Raw genomic sequence first — 24133 nt, 5'->3', positions numbered from 1 at the left:
GACGTGTAGCGGTATATAGCGGAGGGTGAGTATAACAATACCGCGGTCACAGATGTGGCGGACGTGTAGCGTTATATAGTGGAGAGTGAGAATAATAATACTGTGGTCACAGATGTGGCGGACATGTAGCGGTATATAGCGGAGGGTGAGTATAACAATACCGCGGTCACAGATGTGGCGGACGTGTAGCGGTATATAGCGGAGGGTGAGTATAACAATACTGCGGTCACAGATGTGGCGGATGTGTAGCGGTATATAGTGGAGGGTGAGTATAACAATACCGCGGTCACAGATGTGGCGGATGTGTAGCAGTATATAGTGGAGGGTGAGTATAACAATACCGCGGTCACAGATGTGGCGAACGTGTAGCGGTATATAATGGAGGGTGAGTATAACAGTACCGCGGTCACAGATGTGGCGGACGTGTAGCAGTATATAGTGGAGGGTGAGTATAACAATACTGTGGTCACAGATGTGGCGGATGTGTAGCAGTATATAGTGGAGGGTGAGTATAACAATACCGCGGTCACAGATGTGGCGGACGTGTAGCGGTATATAGTGGAGGGTGAGTATAACAATACTGTGGTCACAGATGTGGCGGATGTGTAGCAGTATATAGTGGAGGGTGAGTATAACAATACCGCGGTCACAGATGTGGCGGACGTGTAGCGGTATATAGTGGAGGGTGAGTATAACAATACTGCGGTCACAGATGTGGGGGACCTGTAGCGGTATATAGTGGAGGGTGAGTATAACAATACCCCGGTCACAGATGTGGCGGACATGTAGCGGTATATAGTGGAGGGTGAGTATAACAGTACCGCGGTCACAGATGTGGCGGACGTGTAGCAGTATATAGCGGAGGGTGAGTATAACAATACCGCGGTCACAGATGTGGCGGACGTATAGCGTTATATAGTGGAGGGTGAGTATAACAATATTGTGGTCACAGATGTGGCAGACGTGTAGCGGTATATAGCGGAGGGTGAGTATAACAATACCGCGGTCACAGATGTGGCGGACGTGTAGCGGTATATAGTGGAGGGTGAGTATAACAATACTGTGGTCACAAATGTGGCGAACGTGTAGCGGTATATAGTGGAGGGTGAGTATAACAATACTGAGGTCACAGATGTGGTGGACGTGTAGCGGTATATAGCGGAGGGTGAGTATAACAATACCGTGGTCACAGATGTGGCGGATGTGTAGTGGTATATAGTGGAGGGTGAGTATAACAATACTGCGGTCACAGATGTGGCGGACGTGTAGCGGTATATAGTGGAGGGTGAGTATAATAATACTGTGGTCACAGATGTGGCGGACATGTAGCGGTATATAGCGGAGGGTGAGTATAACAATACCGCGGTCACAGATGTGGCGGACGTGTAGCGGTATATAGTGGAGGGTGAGTATAACAATACTGCGGTCACAGATGTGGCGGACGTGTAGCGGTATATAGTGGAGGGTGAGTATAACAATACCTAGGTCACAGATGGCGGACATGTAGCGATATATAGTGGAGAGTGAGAATAATAATACTGTGGTCACAGATGTGGCGGACATGTAGCGGTATATAGCGGAGGGTGAGTATAACAATACCGCGGTCACAGATGTGGCGGACGTGTAGCAGTATATAGCGGAGGGTGAGTATAACAATACCGCGGTCACAGATGTGGCGGACGTGTAGCGGTATATAGCGGAGGGTGAGTATAACAATACCGTGGTCACAGATGTGGCGGATGTGTAGCAGTATATAGTGGAGGGTGAGTATAACAATACCGTGGTCACAGATGTGGCGGACGTGTAGTGGTATATAGTGGAGGGTGAGTATAACAATACCGCGGTCACAGATGTGGCGGACGTGTAGCGGTATATAGCGGAGGGTGAGTATAACAATACTGCGGTCACAGATGTGGCGGACGTGTAGAGGTGTATATAGTGGAGGGTGAGTATAACAATACAGTGGTCACAGATGTGGCGGACGTGTAGCGGTATATAGTGGAGGGTGAGTATAACAATACTGCGGTCACAGATGTGGCGGACGTGTAGCGTTATATAGTGGAGGGTGAGTATAACAATACTGCGGTCACAGATGTGGCGGACGTGTAGCGGTATATAGTGGAGGGTGAGTATAACAATGCCGCGGTCACAGATGTGGCGGACGTGTAGCGGTATATAGTGGAGGGTGAGTATAACAATACCGCGGTCACAGATGTGGCGGATGTGTAGCCGTATATAGTGGAGGGTGAGTATAACAATACCGCGGTCACAGATGTGGCGGATGTGTAGCAGTATATAGTGGAGGGTGAGTATAACAATACTGCGGTCACAGATGTGGCGGACGTGTAGCGGTATATAGTGGAGGGTGAGTATAACAATACTGCGGTCACAGATGTGGCGGACGTGTAGCGGTATATAGTGGAGGGTGAGTATAACAATACCGCAGTCACAGATGTGGCGGACGTGTAGCGGTATATAGTGGAGGGTGAGTATAACAATACTGTGGTCACAGATGTGGCGGATGTGTAGCTATATATAGTGGAGGGTGAGTATAACAATACCGCGGGCACAGATGTGGCGGACGTGTAGCGGTATATAGTGGAGGGTGAGTATAACAATACTGTGGTCACAGATGTGGCGGACGTGTAGCGGTATATAGTGGAGGATGAGTATAACAATACCGCGGTCACAGATGTGGTGGACGTGTAGCGGTATATAGCGGAGGGTGAGTATAACAATACTGCGGTCACAGATGTGGCGGACGTGTAGAGGTGTATATAGTGGAGGGTGAGTATAACAATACAGTGGTCACAGATGTGGCGGACGTGTAGCGGTATATAGTGGAGGGTGAGTATAACAATACTGCGGTCACAGATGTGGCGGACGTGTAGCGTTATATAGTGGAGGGTGAGTATAACAATACTGCGGTCACAGATGTGGCGGACGTGTAGCGGTATATAGTGGAGGGTGAGTATAACAATACCGCGGTCACAGATGTGGCGGACGTGTAGCGGTATATAGTGGATGGTGAGTATAACAATGCCGCGGTCACAGATGTGGCGGACGTGTAGCGGTATATAGTGGAGGGTGAGTATAACAATACCGCGGTCACAGATGTGGCGGATGTGTAGCCGTATATAGTGGAGGGTGAGTATAACAATACTGCGGTCACAGATGTGGGGGACCTGTAGCGGTATATAGTGGAGGGTGAGTATAACAATACTGCGGTCACAGATGTGGCGGACGTGTAGCGGTATATAGCGGAGGGTGAGTATAACAATACCGCGGTCACAGATGGCGGACGTGTAGCCGTATATAGTGGAGGGTGAGTATAACAATACTGCGGTCACAGATGTGGCGGACGTGTAGCGGTATATAGCGGAGGGTGAGTATAACAATACCGCGGTCACAGATGGCGGACGTGTAGCCGTATATAGTGGAGGGTGAGTATAACAATACTGCGGTCACAGATGTGGCGGACGTGTAGCGGTATATAGTGGAGGGTGAGTATAACAATACCGCGGTCACAGATGTGGCGGACGTGTAGCGGTATATAGTGGATGGTGAGTATAACAATGCCGCGGTCACAGATGTGGCGGACGTGTAGCGGTATATAGTGGAGGGTGAGTATAACAATACCGCGGTCACAGATGTGGCGGATGTGTAGCCGTATATAGTGGAGGGTGAGTATAACAATACTGCGGTCACAGATGTGGGGGACCTGTAGCGGTATATAGTGGAGGGTGAGTATAACAATACCGCGGTCACAGATGTGGCGGATGTGTAGCAGTATATAGTGGAGGGTGAGTATAACAATACCGCGGTCACAGATGGCGGACGTGTAGCCGTATATAGTGGAGGGTGAGTATAACAATACCGCGGTCACAGATGTGGCGGACGTGTAGCGGTATATTGCGGAGGGTGAGTATAACAATACCGCGGTCACAGATGTGGCGGACGTGTAGCGGTATATAGTGGAGGGTAAGTATAACAATACCGCGGTCACAGATGTGGCGGACGTGTAGCGGTATATTGCGGAGGGTGAGTATAACAATACCGCGGTCACAGATGTGGCGGACGTGTAGCGGTATATAGTGGAGGGTGAGTATAACAATACCGCGGTCACAGATGTGGCGGACGTGTAGCGGTATATAGTGGAGGGTGAGTATAACAATACCGCGGTCACAGATGTGGCGGACGTGTAGCGGTATATAGTGGAGGGTGAGTATAACAATACCGCGGTCACAGATGTGGCGGACGTGTAGCGGTATATAGTGGAGGGTGAGTATAACAATACCGCGGTCACAGATGTGGCGGACGTGTAGCGGTATATAGTGGAGGGTGAGTATAACAATACCGCGGTCACAGATGTGGCGGACGTGTAGCGGTATATAGTGGAGGGTGAGTATAACAATACCGCGGTCACAGATGTGGCGGACGTGTAGCGGTATATAGTGGAGAGTGAGTATAACAATACTGCGGTCACAGATGTGGCGGACGTGTAGCGGTATATAGCGGAGGGTGAGTATAACAATACCGTGGTCACAGATGTGGTGGATGTGTAGCGGTATATAGTGGAGGGTGAGTATAACCATACCGCGGTCACAGATGTGGCGGACGTGTAGCGGTATATAGTGGAGGGTGAGTATAACAATACCGCGGTCACAGATGTGGCGGACGTGTAGCGGTATATAGTGGAGAGTGAGTATAACAATACTGCGGTCACAGATGTGGCGGACGTGTAGCGGTATATAGCGGAGGGTGAGTATAACAATACCGCGGTCACAGATGTGGCGGATGTGTAGCAGTATATAGCGGAGGATGAGTATAACAATACTGCGGTCACAGATGTGGGGGACGTGTAGCGGTATATAGCGGAGGGTGAGTATAGCGGTATATAGTGGAGAGTGAGTATAACAATACCGCGGTCACAGATGTGGCGGACGTGTAGCGGTATATAGCGGAGGGTGAGTATAACAATACCGCGGTCACAGATGTGGCGGACGTGTAGCGGTATATAGCGGAGGGTGAGTATAACAATACCGCGGTCACAGATGTGGCGGACGTGTAGCGGTATATAGCGGAGGGTGAGTATAACAATACCGCGGTCACAGATGTGGCGGACGTGTAGCGGTATATAGCGGAGGGTGAGTATAACAATACCGCGGTCACAGATGTGGCGGACGTGTAGCGGTATATAGCGGAGGGTGAGTATAACAATACCGCGGTCACAGATGTGGCGGACGTGTAGCGGTATATAGTGGAGGGTGAGTATAACAATACCTAGGTCACAGATGGCGGACATGTAGCGATATATAGCGGAGGGTGAGTATAACAATACTGCGGTCACAGATGTGGCGAACGTGTAGCGGTATATAGTGGAGGGTGAGTATAACAATACCGCGGTCACAGATGTGGCGGACGTGTAGCGGTATATAGTGGTGGGTGAGTATAACAATACTGCGGTCACAGATGTGGCGGACGTGTAGCGGTATATAGTGGAGGGTGAGTATAACAATACCTAGGTCACAGATGGCGGACATGTAGCGGTATATAGCGGAGGGTGAGTATAACAATACCGCGGTCACAGATGTGGCGGACGTGTAGCAGTATATAGCGGAGGGTGAGTATAACAATACCGTGGTCACAGATGTGGCGGACGTGTAGCGGTGTATAGCGGAGGGTGAGTATAACAATACCGTGGTCACAGATGTGGCGGATTTTATAGCAGTATATAGTGGAGGGTGAGTATAACAATACTGCGGTCACAGATGTGGCGGACGTGTAGCGGTATATAGTGGAGAGTGAGTATAACAATACTGCGGTCACAGATGTGGCGGACGTGTAGCGGTATATAGCGGAGGGTGAGTATAACAATACCGCGGTCACAGATGTGGCGGACGTGTAGAGGTATATAGCGGAGGGTGAGTATAACAATACCGTGGTCACAGATGTGGCGGACGTGTAGCGGTATATAGCGGAGGGTGAGTATAACAATACCGCGGTCACAGATGTGGGGGACGTGTAGTGGTATATAGTGGAGGGTGAGTATAACAATACCGCGGTCACAGATGTGGCGGACGTGTAGCAGTATATAGCGGAGGGTGAGTATAACAATACCGCGGTCACAGATGTGGCGGACGTGTAGCGGTATATAGTGGAGGGTGAGTATAACAATACCTAGGTCACAGATGGCGGACATGTAGCGATATATAGTGGAGAGTGAGAATAATAATACTGTGGTCACAGATGTGGCGGATGTGTAGCGGTATATAGTGGAGGGTGAGTATAACAATACCGCGGTCACAGATGGCAGACGTGTAGCGATATATAGTGAAGGGTGAGTATAACAATACCGCTGGCACAGATGTCGGATATGTGGCGGTATATAGTGGAGGGTGAGTATAACAATACCGCTGGCACAGATGTCCGATATGTGGCGGTATATAGTGGAGGGTGAGTATAACAATACCGCGGGCACAGATGTCGGATGTGTAGCGGTATATAGTGGAGGGTGAGTATAACAATACTGTGGTCACAGATGTGGCGGATGTGTAGCGCTATATAGTGGAGGGTGAGTATAACAATACCGTGGTCACAGATGTGGCGGACATGTAGCGCTATATAGTGGAGGGTGAGTATAACAATACCGTGGTCACAGATGTGGCGGACATGTAGCGGTATATAGTGGAGGGTGAGTATAACAATACAGTGGTCACAGATGTGGCGGACGTGTAGAGGTATATAGCGGAGGGTGAGTATAACAATACCGTGGTCACAGATGTGGGGGACGTGTAGTGGTATATAGCGGAGGGTGAGTATAACAATACCGCGGTCACAGATGTGGCGGACGTGTAGCAGTATATAGCGGAGGGTGAGTATACCAATACCGCGGTCACAGATGTGGCGGACGTGTAGCGGTATATAGTGGAGGGTGAGTATAACAATACCGTGGTCACAGATGTGGCGGACGTGTAGCGGTATATAGTGGAGGGTGAGTATAACAATACCGCGGTCACAGATGTGGCGGACGTGTAGCGGTATATAGTGGAGGGTGAGTATAACAATACTGCGGTCACAGATGTGGCGGACGTGTAGCGGTATATAGCGGAGGGTGAGTATAACAATACTGCGGTCACAGATGTGGGGGACGTGTAGCGGTATATAGTGAAGGGTGAGTATAACAATACCGCGGTCACAGATGTGGCGGACGTGTAGAGGTATATATCGGAGGGTGAGTATAACAATACCGTGGTCACAGATGTGGTGGATGTGTAGCGGTGTATATAGCGGAGGGTGAGTATAACAATACCGCAGTCACAGATGTGGTGGATGTGTAGCGGTGTATATAGCGGAGGGTGAGTATAACAATACCGCAGTCACAGATGTGGCAGACGTTTGGCGGTATATAGTGGAGGGTGAGTATAACAATACTGCGGTCACAGATGTGGCGGACGTGTAGCGGTGTATATAGTGGAGGGTGAGAATAACAATACCGAGGTCACAGATGTGGCGGATGTGTAGCGGTATATAGTGGAGGGTGAGTATAACAATACCGCGGTCACAGATGTGGCAGACGTTTGGAGGTATATAGTGGAGGGTGAGTATAACAATACCGTGGTCACAGATGTGGGGGACCTGTAGCGGTATATAGTGGAGGGTGAGTATAACAATACCGCGGTCACAGATGTGGCAGACGTTTGGAGGTATATAGTGGAGGGTGAGTATAACAATACCGTGGTCACAGATGTGGGGGACCTGTAGCGGTATATAGTGGAGGGTGAGTATAACAATAACGCGGTCACAGATGTGGCGGACGTGTAGCGGTATATAGTGGAGGGTGAGTATAACAATACTGTGGTCACAGATGTGGCGGACGTGTAGCGGTATATAGTGGAGGGTGAGTATAACAATACCGCGGTCACAGATGTGGCGGACGTGTAGCATTATATAGTGGAGGGTGAGTATAACAATACCGCGGTCACAGATGTGGCGGACGTGTAGCGGTATAAATTGGAGGGTGAGTATAACAATATCGCGGTCACAGATGTGGCGGACGTGTAGCGGTATATAGTGGAGGGTGAGTATAACAGTACCGCGGGCACAGATGTCGGATGTGTAGCGGTATATAGTGGAGGGTGAGTATAACAATACCGCGGTCACAGATGGCAGACGTGTAGCGATATATAGTGAAGGGTGAGTATAACAATACCGCTGGCACAGATGTCCGATATGTGGCGGTATATAGTGGAGGGTGAGTATAACAATACCGCGGGCACAGATGTCGGATGTGTAGCGGTATATAGTGGAGGGTGAGTATAACAATACCGCGGTCACAGATGTGGCGGACGTGTAGTGGTATATAGTGGAGGATGAGTATAACAATACCGTGGTCACAGATGTGGCGGATGTTTGGCGTTATATAGTGGAGGGTGAGTATAACAATACCGCGGTCACAGATGTGGCGGACGTGTAGTGGTATATAGTGGAGGGTGAGTATAACAATCCCGCGGTCACAGATGTGGCGGACGTGTAGCGTTATATAGTGAAGGATGAGTATAACAATACCGCGGTCACAGATGTGGCGGACGTGTAGCGGTATATAGTGGAGGGTGAGTATAACAATACTGTGGTCACAGATGTGGCGGACGTGTAGCGATATATAGTGGAGGGTGAGTATAACAATACCGCAGGTCACAGATGTGGCGGACGTGTAGCGGTATATAGTGGAGGGTGAGTATAACAATACCGTGGTCACAGATGTGGCGGACGTGTAGTGGTATATAGTGGAGGGTGAGTATAACAATACTGTGGTCACAGATGTGGCGGACGTGTAGCAGTATATAGTGGAGGGTGAGTATAACAATACCGCGGTCACAGATGTGGCGGACGTGTAGAGGTATATAGTGGAGGGTGAGTATAACAATACTGTGGTCACAGATGTGGCGGACGTGTAGCATTATATAGCGGAGGATAAGTATAACAATACTGCAGTCACAGATGTGGCGGACGTGTAGTGGTATATAGCGGAGGGTGAGTATAACAATACCGCGGTCACAGATGTGGCGGACGTGTAGCGGTATATAGTGGAGGGTGAGTATAACAATACCGCGGTCACAGATGTGGCGGACGTGTAGCGGTATATAGTGGAGAATGAGTATAACAATATCGCGGTCACAGATGTGGCGGACGTGTAGAGGTGTATATAGTGGAGGGTGAGTATAACAAACCAAAGTCCAAATACACTCTTGCAAGTTCCACATCCAGTGAAGTAAGCAGGAGATGTTTTCCCAATAATTGTTTATTTTTCTTCACAGGGTTGTCAAGGTAAAAACGCTTGTAGAAAACCAACGCGTTTCGTCTCATAGAGACTTCATCAGGGAAATATTCGGATCTGTATAATATTTCCCTTTTTTATGTATATAGAGATGTTTTTCCAGGGTTTTTAATATAAGGACATAGTGTTCCTTGGACCTATATTAGGAATAAACAATAACTTCTGTTGATAGATTTGGCGTGCGCCAATTATTGTGGCCTATAACAGGTCTTAGTGTTCCTGTCAGCCGACTCATGAACGCAGTTTAAAAAGGTTAACCTAAAATGCGGATGATGATCCTTCATCCAATAAAAATATGCAAACAAATCTCCAATAGGACTTCTGATCGCTTCAGAGGGGCTGACTGGAGCACCCTAGCGCGGGCAATATACTATAAGATACATGGAATATAATAGCAGTGACTGAGACATGTATTCTTATTACAGTGAGCCCGACCTTGTGCGTGTATATATATATATATATATATACACACACTGCCACAGACCATCCCCCCAGCATCATACATTGTGTATGACACATGTGCCCAGTGCATACAGGGACACACAGGACCATACTCACCCTGGCGGGACAGAATAGCCTTGGCGTAGTCTGGGTGACAGATAAAGAGAGAGGCGAAGAAGTTCCCCAGCCACATGGGGAAGCCGTAATCGTACTGCTTGGCGTATGCTGCCACCTTGTCCAAGTCTCTCCCATCTTGTTTAAACTGTTAATATACAAGAAGAAAGCTGTAAATGCCAGCGTCAGCCTACATGTGCCCAATATACTGCCCATCACAGATGACAGACTGAGGGCACAGCATGGGCACCAGGAGTCTGACCTCAGGAGGACTGGATCTGGGCACAGCTACAGCCAGGGGCCACAGCTACAGGCCACGGTCATCTGCCCCTGCTGCCCCTGGTGTCCCCAAGCCTAAGAGGTGATCTAATATAAGGGAGACCCAGAGCCGTCTGTACCAGGTGACACAGATGGATCCCCCCCCCCCCCCCCATCGGGGCCCATGTGATGTCATTATACACATACAGTAGTAATAGAGCAATGACAGATACAGGCGCCATCAGTGTCACGTGCGTCTTACAGTATGTACCAAGTGTCCCTGACATTTTCTTAGGTGTATCCCTAACATGCGCATCCCCAACATATAATACAGGTCGGTCTGTCCTTTTGATGGTGTATCAGATACCCCAAAGCTGCACCTTGTCCTGGTAATCGGAACAGGTTAATTCAGACGCACACCTCTCCACTTTTGTCAGGCTGCCTCCACCCTATGGAATGCCCTTCCACACACAGTAAGACTCTCCTCCAGACTCTAAACTTTCAAGCGTTCACTGAAAACTCACCTCTTCAGGCAAGCCTATCACATTTATATACCGCACACATAACCCTCTGAGGTACTTATGTATTATACTAGGTGATTCATCGCACCCTACAGGCGCTCTTCACACCGTCGTAAGGGGCTGTACATAAGATGTACATTGATAGTGTGGAGGGCACAGTGACATTTGTGGGTGTGGGGGGGGTGCATGCATGTTGTTGAGGTGTGTGTGTGTGCGCAATAGTATAGTAGGGTGTTTTTGAGTCAGCGGCTCCCCACTGGCGGATGTCATGACAGAGGAAAACAGGAGGCTGGGAAGTGATAGGGGTGTGTGGGCATAAGGGGGACTAAAGAGGAGGGTGGGCGACACTGTGCAGCTTCTGCCAGTGGGTGAGGGTCCAGTGTGGCAGCACAGGAGTACAGGACAGTGGTCCTGAGTCAGTGTCTCCTCCTACTGGGTGGGAGTTCGGGTGCATGAGAGCAGAAGGCTGGGTGGTAAAGCATGATAGGGGAATGTGGGAAAACACAGGGTGAGCTGGTCCCCACTGGCGGAAGTTACAGGGCAGGAGAACAGGAGGCAGGACAGTGATAGAGGTGTGTGGGCATGATGGGTAGTAAAGATTTTGCACCCTGCCATTGATAGTAGTAAAATATCTCCCGACACCATAACAAAATTTGAAACTTGATCGGTTCTCCTTTGACATCGATGTAGGGAAACCATCTGGTTCTCCCACATCGGTGGCAAAAGTATTCAACATCGGCCATAAACCATCGATGATTTGAAAATCATTGATGGTCGATGGGCATCCCTAGAACTGGAGGAGGGTGGGGGACAGTATGCAGCTCCCGGCAGTGGGTGAGCGTCTCCTCCCACTGGGAGGGAGTGAGGGTGCATGAGAGCAGGAGGCTGTATAATAGTGGTTTGTGGGCAAGACATTGATAAAAGTTGTGGCGCTGGTGCAGAGGACCATGGGGACACTTCTGGCAGTGGGGGAACCTGCAGCGCGGCAGCCAGGGCCGGATTTCCCACCTAGGGGCGGCACCTGCTTGTGGCAGAACAGGATCCCCCATGCTGACGGGGGTACGTGAAATGCGGGAGCGGGGTCGCGGGGGTCCGCTGGGGGGGTGGAATTGCCGGAAGGGGGCGCGGGGGTCAGCGAATTGCGGGAGGGTGCGGGGGTCCGCAAATCGTGGGAGGGGGGGCATGAATCGCGGGAAGGGGGGTCCACAAATTGGGGAAGGGGGATGTGTGGGTCAGTGAATTGCGGAAGGGGGGGTTGTGGAGGTCCATGAATCGCAGGAGGGGTGCGGGGGGTGCTGTGAATAAAGGGAGGGGGGGCGCAGGGGGGGGGGGGGCGCGGGGGTCGGTGAATAGCGGGAGGGGGCATGAATCACGGGAGGGAGGGTCGTGGGGGGCTGCGAATCTCAGGAGGGGGGTGCGGGGTCCGCGAATCGCGGGAGGGGTCGCTGGAGGTGGAGGGGTGAATCGCGGGGGTCCGCAAATCGCGGGAGGGGGCGCTACGGGGGGTTCCGTGAATCGCAGGAGGGGACAGGGGTCCGCAAATAACAGGGGGGGGCTAGAGTTGTGGGGGGGCGCGATTTGCGGGAGGGGGGGTCGTAAATCACAGGCGGGGGGGTGCCATGAATCGCGGGAGGGGGAGGTGGCGGTGGTCCGCAAAGCGCGGGAGGGGGGTCACAAGGGGCCCGTGATTCATGGGAGGGGGGGTTGCGGGGGTCCTGCAGATCGTGGGAGGTCGCGGGAGGGGGGTCACGCGAATCGCTGGAGGGGGGGTGTCGCGGGGGTCAGGTGAATCGCGGGAGGGGGCGGGGCTTCACAAACCGCGGGGGGCTTCTAGAATTGCAGGAGGGGGGGTGAATTGCAGGAGGGGGGGTCGCAAATCGCAGGAAGGGGGGTGCCATGAATCGTGGGAGGGAGCGGTGGTCCGCAAATCGCAGGAGGGGGGGTTGAGGGGGTCCCACGAATCGCGGGAGGGGGGTTGTGGGGGTCCCGTGAATCTTGGGAGGGGGGCGCGGGGGTCCCATGAATCACGGGAAGGGGGGGGCGTCACGGGGGTCCCGCGAATCGCTGGAGGGGGGTTGGCGTGGGTCCTGCGAATCACGGGAGGGGGTCGCGGGGGTCCCGCGAATCGCAGGGGGGGTGCTGGCAGAGGGGGGCTCCTGTTGTGTATGCCGCTGGGCGGGAGCGTTAGCTACACAGGGGATAAGTGACAGATCTGGCTAAATATGTATGTATTATGTGCAGTATGCAGGGGCGGGCTGGGCCGGGGGGCAGGGTGCCATGTGCCCCCCAGGCCGCTTAGCCAGTCACTGGCTGCGGGCCACGCTGGTCACCATCCACCTCCTCTAGGCACAGGCAGCCCTCCTGCGCTGGCCGCGGCTTCCAGAACACGGCCCCGGCTACAGGAAAATGGCATGTCCTCAGTGCAGGAGGCCGGCGGCCATCTTCCTGTAGCCGCGGCCAGCGCAGGAGGGCGGCCTGGAGGAGGTGGATGGTGATCTAGCACGGCCAGCAGCCAGTGACTGGCTAAGCGGCCCAGGGGAGCAGGAGGGCTGTCTGTCCCGGACCCCCCAGCCCAGCAACAATGGTGAGTTGCTGGTGGGGGCACTAGTGTCTCCTCTGGCACTGTGGGGGGCATGTGTGTCTCCTCTGGCACTGTGGGGGCATGTATGTCTCCTCTGGCACTGTGGGGGCATGTGTGTCTCCTCTGGCACTGTGGGGGCATGTGTGTCTCCTCTGGCACTGTGGGGGCATGTGTGTCTCCTCTGGCACTGTGGGGGCATGTGTGTCTCCTCTAGCACTGTGGGGGCATGTGTGTCGTCTCTGGCACTGTGGGGGCATGTGTGTCGTCTCTGGCACTGTGGAAAGAAGGTGTGTCTCCTCTGGCACTGTGGGGGCATGTGTGTCTCTGGCACTGTGGGGGCATATGTGTCTCTGGCACTGTGGGGGCATCTCTGGCACTAAGGGGGCATATGTGTCTCTGGCACTGTGGGGGCATTTGTGTCTCTGGCACTGTGGGGGCATCTCTGGCACTGTGGGGGCATCTCTGGCACTGTGGGGGCATCTCTGGCACTGTGGGGGCATATGTGTATCTGGCACTGTGGGGGAATATCTGGCACTGTGGGGGCATATGTGTATCTGTCACTGTGGGGGCATATTTGGCACTGTGGGGCATATGTGTCTCTGGCACTGTGGGGGCATATCTGGCACTGTGGGGGCATATGTGTATCTGGCACTGTGGGGGCATATTATGTTTCTCTGGTACTGTAGGGGCATATGTGTCTCTGGCACTGTGGGGGCATATGTGTCTCTGGCACTGTGGGGGCATATCTGGCACTGTGGTGGCATATGTGTATCTGGCACTGTGGGGGGAATATCTGGCAATGTGGGGGCATATGTGTCTCTGGCACTGTGGGGGCATCTGTGTCTCTGGCATTGTGGGGGCATATGTGTCTCTGGCACTGTGGGGGCATATGTGTCTCTGGCACTGTGGGGGGCATATGTGTCTCTGGCACTGTGGGGGCATATGTGTATCTGGCACTGTGGGGGGAATATCTGGCAATGTGGGGGCATATGTGTCTCTGGCACTGTGGGGGCATATGTGTCTCTGGCACTGTGGGGGCATATGTGTCTCTGACACTGTGGGGGCATATCTGGCACTGTGGGGGCAAATCTGGCACTGTGGACATCACATTGTGCAGTGTAATGGGCATCATGGTATTGGGCGTAATGGGCATTACGGTGTGGGGAGCATTGGGTAATTGCCATCACAGTATGGGCATCAAGGTGTGCGGCATAATGTGTAATTAGCATCACAATGTGCAATCTGCAGGTACACAATACAATCAAGGTACAGGCCACGCCCCCTTATGATAGGCCACACGCCTAAATTTTCTGCGTGCCACCGGCGCGCACAAGCATTCAGCTTTCCAGAATGATGGGGGGTATGGGCCAGTGCTCTGGACTTGCCCCCTAGGCTAAAAGTTGCCAGCCAGCCCCTGGTAGTATGTATTTATGTATGTATTATCTATGTATGTATTATGTGTAGTATGTATTTATGTATTATGTGTAGTATGTATTTATGTATGTATTATCTATGTATGTATTATGTGTAGTATGTATTTATGTATGTATTATCTATGTATGTATTATGTGTAGTATGTATTTAGGTATTATGTGTAGTATGTATTATCTATGTATGTATTATGTGTAGTATGTATTTATTTATGTATTATGTGTAGTATGTATTTATGTATGTATGTATTATCTATGTATGTATTATGTGTAGTATGTATTATGTGTAGTATGTATTATGTGTAGTATGTATTTAGGTATGTATTATGTGTAGTATTTATTTATGTATTATGTGCAGTATGTAATTATGTATGTATTATCTATGTATGTATTATGTGTAGTATGTATTTATTTATGTATTATGTGCAGTATGCAATTATGTATGTATTATCTATGTATGTATTATGTGTATTATGTATTTATTTATGTATTATGTGCAGTATGTATTTATGTATGTATTATCTATGTATGTATTATGTGTAGTATGTATTTAGGTATGTATTATGTGTAGTATGTATTTATGTATGTATTATCTATGTATGTATTATGTGTAGTATGTATTTATTTATGTATTATGTGCAGTATGTAATTATGTATGTATTATCTATGTATGTATTATGTGTAGTATGTATTTATGTATGTATTATCTATGTATGTATTATGTGCAGTATGTATTTAGGTATGTATTATGTGTAGTATGTATTTATGTATGTATTATCTATGTATGTATTATGTGTAGTATGTATTTATGTATTATGTGCAGTATGTAATTATGTATGTATTATCTATGTATGTATTATGTGTAGTATGTATTTATGTATTATGTGCAGTATGTAATTATGTATGTATTATCTATGTATGTATTATGTGTAGTATGTATTTAGGTATGTATTATGTGTAGTATGTATTTATGTATGTATTATCTATGTATGTATTATGTGTAGTATGTATTTATGTATTATGTGCAGTATGTAATTATGTATGTATTATCTATGTATGTATTATGTGTATTATGTATTTAATTATGTATTATGTGCAGTATGTAATTATGTATGTATTATCTATGTATGTATTATGTGTATTATGTATTTATTTATGTATTATGTGCAGTATGTAATTATGTATGTATTATGTGTAGTATGTATTTATGTATGTATTATCTATGTATGTATTATGTGTAGTATGTATTTAGGTATGTATTATGTGTAGTATGTATTATGTGTAGTATGTATTTATGTATGTATTATCTATGTATGTATTATGTGTATTATGTATTTATTTATGTATTATGTGCAGTATGTATTTATGTATGTATTATGTGTAGTATGTATTTATGTATGTATTATCTATGTATGTATTATGTGTAGTATGTATTTAGGTATGTATTATGTGTAGTATGTATTTATGTATGTATTATCTATGTATGTATTATGTGTAGTATGTATTTATGTATTATGTGCAGTATGTAATTATGTATGTATTATCTATGTATGTATTATGTGTATTATGTATTTATTTATGTATTATGTGCAGTATGTATTTATGTATGTATTATCTATGTATGTATTATGTGTAGTATGTATTTAGGTATGTATTATGTGTAGTATGTATTTATGTATGTATGTATTATCTATGTATGTATTATGTGTGGTATGTATTTATGTATTATGTGCAGTATGTAATTATGTATGTATTATCTATGTTTGCCCATTTTTCGGTTATACATTTTGGGCAGCATTCTGCGCCATCTGCAATCACTGTATAAATTGTATGTTTCTGTATTTGCATACAGCTGAACGGTAGGATTACCCCGGTACAGCTTCCGAGCTGTACAGCGGAGACATAGCAGACAACAAATAGATAGCTGGATGCAGCTTGTAGCAGTCAGGTAACGGAATGTGGTTATAAGCCGGACTACGGCAGTGGTACCGATGGCGGCAGAAGCTGGGTACAGCTGGGAGCCGAACTGTCGCAGATGCAGAGTAGCGACTGGAAACTGGAGTCAGGAAAGTGTAAAATAACCATACAGGGTGCTCGGTATCAGAATGTGGCAGCGACTTCCTAGTCCAGGAGCTGAATCTTCATACCACTTGTATCGCACTGATTGGATGAATAGCCAGGCAGCAACTGTAATAGCAGGAATGGACTCTGAATGGGATAATCAGTGCATAAGGGGAGAGCTTACAAGACGTCACCAAACAGGCCACCAGGGAGTTAATGGTTCTCACAGGTGTGCAACAGACTGAATGTATGGCTGCAGGGGTGCAATGAGCAGCACACAGACTGAATGTATGGCTGCTGGGGTGCAATGAGCAGCACACAGACTGAATGTATGGCTGCTGGGGTGCAATGAGCAGCACACAGACTGAATGTATGGCTGCAGGGGTGCAATTAGCAGCACACAGACTGAATGTATGGCTGCAGGGGTGCAATGAGCAGCACAAAGACTGAATGTATGGCTGCAGGGGTGCAATGAGCAGCACAGAGACTGAATATATGGCTGCAGGGGTGCAATGAGCAGCACACAGACTGAATGTATGGCTGCAGGTGTGCAATGAGCAGCACACAGACTGAATGTATGGCTGCAGGGGTGCAATGAGCAGCACACAGACTGAATGTATGGCTGCAGGGGTGCAATGAGCAGCACACAGACCGAATGTATGGCTGCAGGGGTGCAATGAGCAGCACACAGACTGAATGTATGGCTGCAGGGGTGCAATCAGCAGCACACAGACCGAATGTATGGCTGCAGGGGTGCAATGAGCAGCACACAGACCGAATGTATGGCTGCAGGGGTGCAATGAGCAGCACACAGACCGAATGTATGGCTGCAGAGGTGCAATGAGCAGCACACAGACTGAATGTATGGCTGCAGGGGTGCAATGAGCAGCACACAGACTGAATGTATGGCTGCAGGGGTGCAATGAGCAGCACACAGACTGAATGTATGGCTGCAGGGGTGCAATGAGCAGCACACAGACTGAATGTATGGCTGCAGGGGTGCAATGAGCAGCACACAGACTGAATGTATGGCTGCAGGGGTGCAATGAGCAGCACACAGACTGAATGTATGGCTGCAGGGGTGCAATTAGCAGCACACAGACTGAATGTATGGCTGCAGGGGTGCAATGAGCAGCACACAGACTGAATTTATGGCTGCAGGGGTGCAATGAGCAGCACACCGCTGAATGTATGGCTGCAGGGGTGCATTTAGCAGCACACAGACTGAATGTATGGCTGCAGGGGTGCAATTAGCAGCACACAGACTGAATGTATGGCTGCAGGGGTGCAATGAGCAGCACACAGACTGAATGTATGGCTGCAGGGGTGCAATGAGCAGCACACAGACTCTCACTGAATGTATGACTACAGGCATAGGCGCCGAAACCATGGGTGCTCCGGGGCCCGAGCACCCACGGAAGGTGAGGAGCACCCACGGCACGGGCCACAGCAGCGGGGTCCCAGCAGCGGATATACTGTCATCAGCGGGGGTCCCTGTGGCGGATGGGAACTAGTAGTGGTATTAATACTGCTGTTAGTTCCCATCTTCCGCAGGGACCCTGCTGCTGACGGCATATCCACTGCTGCTGGGACCCCGCTGCGGCGCTGCTGCTCCCGGCCTCCAACAGCGAGCAGCGGGTGGGTCCGGGGGTGGGGGGTGGTAGTGTGGGGGTGGTGGTATTGCGGGGGCGTGGGCAGTGGCGTAACTATGAATTGCCCCCCCGCCATTAATGGGGGGGGCGCCCCCCCTCCGCAGCACCCCCCCTCCCCCATCCCCCGCCCGCAGCCTTACCTGTCTTGCTGCCGCTGGTCCTGGCTCCCTTGCTGGCTTCATTTATCTGCTATGGAGACTGACCAACACAAAATGTCCGCCCCCATACAGCAGACAGTTTCAGAGAACTGTCTGCTATATGGGGCGGACATTTTATTGTGGTCCGTCTCACTAGCAGAAGAACTGAAGACAGGTAAGGCTGCGGGTGGCATTACAGTGCCGCCTGTTCATACTGTGCCACATTACAGTGCCCCCTGTTCATACTGTGCCACATTACAGTGCCCCCTGTTCATACTGTGCCACATTACAGTGCCCCCTGTTCATACTGTGCCCCCTGTTCATACTGTGCCACATTACAGTGCCCCCTGTTCATACTGTGCCACATTACAGTGCCCCCTGTTCATACTGTGCCACATTACAGTGCCGCCTGTTCATACTGTGCCACAATACAGTGCCCCCTGTTCATACTGTGCCACATTACAGTGCCCCCTTTTCATACTGTGCCACATTACAGTGCCCCCTGTTCATACTGTGCCACATTAGAGTGCCCCCCTGTTCATACTGTGCCACATTAGAGTGCCCCCTGTTCATACTGTGCCACATTAGAGTGCCCCCTATTCATATTGTGCTATGTTAGAGTGCCCCTGTTCATACTGTACCACGTTAGAGTGCCCCCTGTTCATATTGTGCCACGTTAGAGTGCCCCCTGTTCATATTGTTCCACGTTAGAGTGCCCCCTGTTGATATTGTGCCACGTCAGAGTGTCCCATGTTCATACTGTGCTATGTTAGAGTGCCCCCTGTTTATACTGTGCTATGTTAGAGTGCCCCCTGTTCATACTGTGCCACATCAGAGTGCCCCCTGTTCATACTGTGCTATGTTAGAGTGCCCCCTGTTTATACTGTGCCACGTTAGAGTGCCCCCTGTTCCTAATATGCTATGTTAGAGTGCCCCCTGTTCATACTGTGCTATGTTAGAGTGCCCACTGTTTATACTGTGCCACGTTAGAGTGCCCCATGTTCATACTGTACCACATTAGAGTGCCCCCTGTTCATACTGTACCTCGTTAGAGTGTCCCCTGTTCATACTGTGCTATGTTAGAGTGCCCCCTGTTCATACTGTGCTATGTTAGAGTGCCCCATGTTCATACTGTGCTATGTTAGAGTGCCCCATGTTCATACTGTGCTATGTTAGAGTGTCCCCTGTTCATACTGTGCTATGTTAGAGTGTCCCATGTTCATACTGTGCTATGTTAGAGTGCCCCATGTTCATACTGTGCTATGTTAGAGTGCCCCCTGTTCATACTGTGCCACATTAGAGTACCCCCTGTTCATATTGTTCCATGTTAGAGAGTCCCCTGTTCATACTGTGCCACGTTAGAGTGCCCCCTGTTCATACTGTGCTGTTAGAGTGTCCCATGTTCATACTGTGCTATGTTAGAGTGCCCCCTGTTCACACTGTGCCACGTTAGAGTGCCCCATGTTCATACTGTACCACATTAGAGTGCCCCCTGTTCATACTTTGCTTTGTTACAGTGCCCCCTGTTCACACTGTGCCACGTTAGAGTGTCCCCTGTTCATACTGTGCTATGTTAGAGTGTCCCATGTTCATACTGTGCTATGTTAGAGTGCCCCCTGTTCACACTGTGCCACGTTAGAGTGCCCCCTGTTCATACTGTGCCACGTTAGAGTGCCCCCTGTTCATACTGTGCTATGTTAGAGTGCCCCCTGTTCATACTGTGCTATGTTAGAGTGCCCCCTGTTTATACTGTGCCACGTTAGAGTGCCCCCTGTTCATACTGTACCACATTAGAGTGCCCCCTGTTCATACTGTACCACATTAGAGTGCCCCCTGTTCATACTGTACCACGTTAGAGTGTCCCCTGTTCATACTGTGCTATGTTAGAGTGCCCCCTGTTCATACTGTGCTATGTTAGAGTGCCCCATGTTCATACTGTGCTATGTTAGAGTGCCCCCTGTTCATACTGTGCTATGTTAGAGTGTCCCCTGTTCATACTGTGCTATGTTAGAGTGCCCCATGTTCATACTGTGCCACGTTAGAGTGCCCTCTGTTCATACTGTGCTATGTTAGAGTGCCCTCTGTTCATACTGTGCTATGTTAGAGTGCCCCCTGTTCATACTGTGCTATGTTAGAGTGCCCCATGTTCATACTGTGCTATGTTAGAGTGCCCCATGTTCATACTGTACCACATTAGAGTGCCCCCTGTTCATACTGTACCACGTTAGAGTGTCCCCTGTTCATACTGTACCACGTTAGAGTGCCCCATGTTCATACTGTGCTATGTTAGAGTGCCCCATGTTCATACTGTGCTATGTTAGAGTGTCCCCTGTTCATACTGTGCTATGTTAGAGTGTCCCCTGTTCATACTGTGCTATGTTAGAGTGTCCCATGTTCATACTGTGCTATGTTAGAGTGCCCCCTGTTCATACTGTGCCACGTTAGAGTGCCCCCTGTTCATACTGTGCCAAATTAGAGTGCCCCCTGTTCATATTGTTCCATGTTAGAGAGTCCCCTGTTCATACTGTGCCACGTTAAAGTGCCCCCTGTTCATACTGTGCTATGTTAGAGTGCCCCCTGTTCACACTGTGCCACGTTAGAGTGCCCCCTGTTCATACTGTGCCACGTTAGAGTGCCCCCTGTTCATACTGTACCACATTAGAGTGCCCCCTGTTCATATTGTTCCATGTTAGAGTGTCTCCTGTTCATAGGGTGACCAACCGTCCCGTTTTTGCCGGGACTGTCCTGGTTTTCAATAGTGAAATCCCGCGTCCCGGGGGAACCCATGCCGGGACGCAGAAAGTCCCGGGTTTTGATCCCTCCGCGTGCAAACAATTACCGGCGCAGCCGCGCAGCATAAAAATGAGTGTGAGGGGGTCAGGGGGAGGGGAGGGAACTCTTACGCCCACCCTCCGGCCTCCCGCTTCCTTGTTATTGGTTATTTAGCCACCCGTGACCCGGCCGGACACCTCCCACACACTCCCCATATAAAGCTGTGCTGCGCATGCTGGGGTGGGGCAGGCGCGCAAGAAGACGGAGATGGACCACGGCGCGTAGACTCCCGTCCGTCACCACCACCGCCCGGGCCACGCCACGACTCGTGGCCCACGAGCCGAGGAGAGACGCGGCAGCGGGTCACCACTCGCACCGTCCACCGCATCTGAGACAGCGCAGTGCAGTGCGTGGACTCCTGGAGGGAGAGCGAGGAGACTGAGTGAGTAGACTCTGGCCTACTGCGGCCTACCCTCGCTCGCTGCTCGCTCGTGAGTCGTGCTTCCTGTCAGTGTGCTGCTGCTGTGCTGAGCGGCTCGCCTCAGCCTGAGCCTGTGTGTGAGACTCTCACACTCACAGTGAAAGTGAGAGTCAGAGAGTAGTCTAGTAGGCCTGGCCGCCTCGAGGAGGACGTTCCAGTCAGTCGGCTGCAGTGTGCAGTCTGGCCGCGGGCCGCGGCGCCCTCCTCCCTCTCTCCCCAGCCCAGTCCCCCCAGTGGGGCCCCCCCGGGCCGTTACACTGTAACGGAATGGAAATAATCCCCTTATATTTATTTTATTTCATTCAAGTGTCTTATATAGCAGCATCTTATTAGTGCAGCAGAGTGTCTTGTTATATTAGTGCAGCAGATTCCGTTACAGCGTCTTATATATAGTGCAGCAGATTCCGTTGCAGTGTCTTATATAGCGCAGCAGATTCCGTTACAGTGTCTTATATAGCGCAGCAGATACAGTTACAGCATCTTATATAGCACAGCACATCCCGTTATAGTGTCTTATATAGTGCAGCAGATTCCGTTAGTGTCTTATATAGCGCAGCAGATTCCGTTACAGTGTCTTATAGCGCAGCAGATTCCGTTACAGTGTCTTATATAGCACAGCTGATTCCGTTACAGTGCCTTATATAGCGCAGCAGATTCCGTTACAGTGTCTTATAGCGCAGCAGATTCCGTTACAGTGTCTTATATAGCGCAGCAGATTCCGTTACAGTGCCTTATATAGCGCAGCAGATTCCGTTGCAGTGTCTTATATAGCGCAGCAGATTCCGTTACAGTGTCTTATATAGAGCAGCAGATTCCGTTACAGTGTCTTATATAGCGCAGCAGATACAGTTACAGCATCTTATATAGCACAGCACATCCCGTTACAGTGTCTTATATAGCGCAGCAGATTCCGTTAGTGTCTTATATAGCGCAGCAGATTCCGTTACAGTGTCTTATAGCGCAGCAGATTCCGTTACAGTGTCTTATATAGCGCAGCAGATTCAGTTACAGTGTCTTATATAGAGCAGCAGATTCCGTTACAGCGTCTTATATAGCACAGCAGATTCCTTAGTGTCTTATATAGCGCAACAGCTTCCGTTACAGTGTCTTATATAGAGCAGCAGATTCTGGTACAGTGTCTTATATAGTGTGCAGCATATCCCGTTACAGCGTCTTATATATAGCGCAACAGCTTCCGTTACAGTGTCTTACCCGACATTCCGGGCGGGGCGCGGCGGTTGGTGCGCGCGCGCGGGGGGGTGTCGAGCCCGCCCAGACCTGTCCCGGGTTGGGCCATTGGAAAGTTGGTCACTTTACCTGTTCATACTGTGCCACGTTAGAGTGCCCCCTGTTCATACTGTGCTATGTTAGAGTGCCCCCTGTTCACACTGTGCCACGTTAAAGTGCCCCCTGTTCATACTGTGCCACGTTAGAGTGCTGTCCTCTTATAATATCCACTACACACTCATCTCACTCATAAGAGGCAGAATGCAGCAAGTCTTTGCATGTATACCGGCATCTAGTAACACCGTATGCAGGAAGAACTTGGCAATTGGAAAAAGACGGCTGTTTCGGTTTAGGACCCGTAGTCTTATCTGCACATGCATGTGCGCCACCGGGGATAGGTCATTTACAAACAATACCCAGAATAAACAGCCCAGATGGGCACTTACCTCATGGGCATTGCCGAGCAGCCAATGGCGCTGTGGACCTGGGTAATCAGAGAACGTTCTGCGCAGCTCCTGCCACCTCAGGAACAGCTTAGAGGCTTTGTACAGCAGGTACAGGACACACAGCCAGACCGCCCAGTGACAGAGCTCAGGGACGCTCAGGGACAGGAGCCCGGACAGCATGGAGGGGGCCATTCCTGGGGTGCACGCTGCTGCACTGCCTGGGGAGCACGCTGCTGGGGTGCACGCTGCTGCACTGCCTGGGGTACACGCTGCTGCACTGCCTGGGGTACACACTGCTGCACTGCCTGGGGTACACACTGCTGCACTGCCTGGGGTACACACTGCTGCACTGCCTGGGGTACACACTGCTGCACTCTACACACACAGGGACATAGCAGTGTGACAGCTGCAGCCAAAGGAGAGGACAATGTACAGAGTAGGAGGAGAGGAGGCTGCCAGGGGGGGAAGAGGGTGTGGTCACACACACACACACGTCAGGGAGAGGACAACGTACAGAGCAGGAGAGAATGCAGCCAGGGTAGGATATAGACACACATACTGTACACACACATACTGTACACGCACATACCGTACACACACACATACTGTACACGCATGGACGGCTAGCTCCTAAGGGTGTGAGCAATACCTCAGCCACCTGCAGGCTTTGCAGCA

The 24133-nt window shown here is 50.0% G+C and overlaps 1 protein-coding gene across 1 annotated transcript in view; it reads right to left on the bottom strand.

Moving 5' to 3' along the window:
* The window catches only part of LOC146026860 (cytochrome P450 4B1-like), a 94721-nt gene extending 70831 nt beyond the window's left edge, over positions 1 to 23890 (bottom strand). The window contains exons 1-3 of the mRNA XM_083157906.1: positions 23716 to 23890; positions 23459 to 23676; positions 9896 to 10040 (exon numbers count right to left, since the gene is read on the bottom strand). Of these exons, the coding sequence (XP_083014032.1) occupies positions 9896 to 10040; positions 23459 to 23650 (337 nt within the window). The 5' untranslated portion in view covers positions 23651 to 23676; positions 23716 to 23890. The remainder of the gene's footprint in view (positions 1 to 9895; positions 10041 to 23458; positions 23677 to 23715) is intronic.
* Positions 23891 to 24133: the final 243 nt, after the last annotated feature.

Source organism: Crinia signifera, chromosome 8 (assembly GCF_055691185.1).
Source record: "Crinia signifera chromosome 8, ASM5569118v1, whole genome shotgun sequence".
Lineage (NCBI taxonomy): Eukaryota > Metazoa > Chordata > Amphibia > Anura > Myobatrachidae > Crinia > Crinia signifera.
This window is presented reverse-complemented; position numbering and strand designations above follow the sequence as displayed.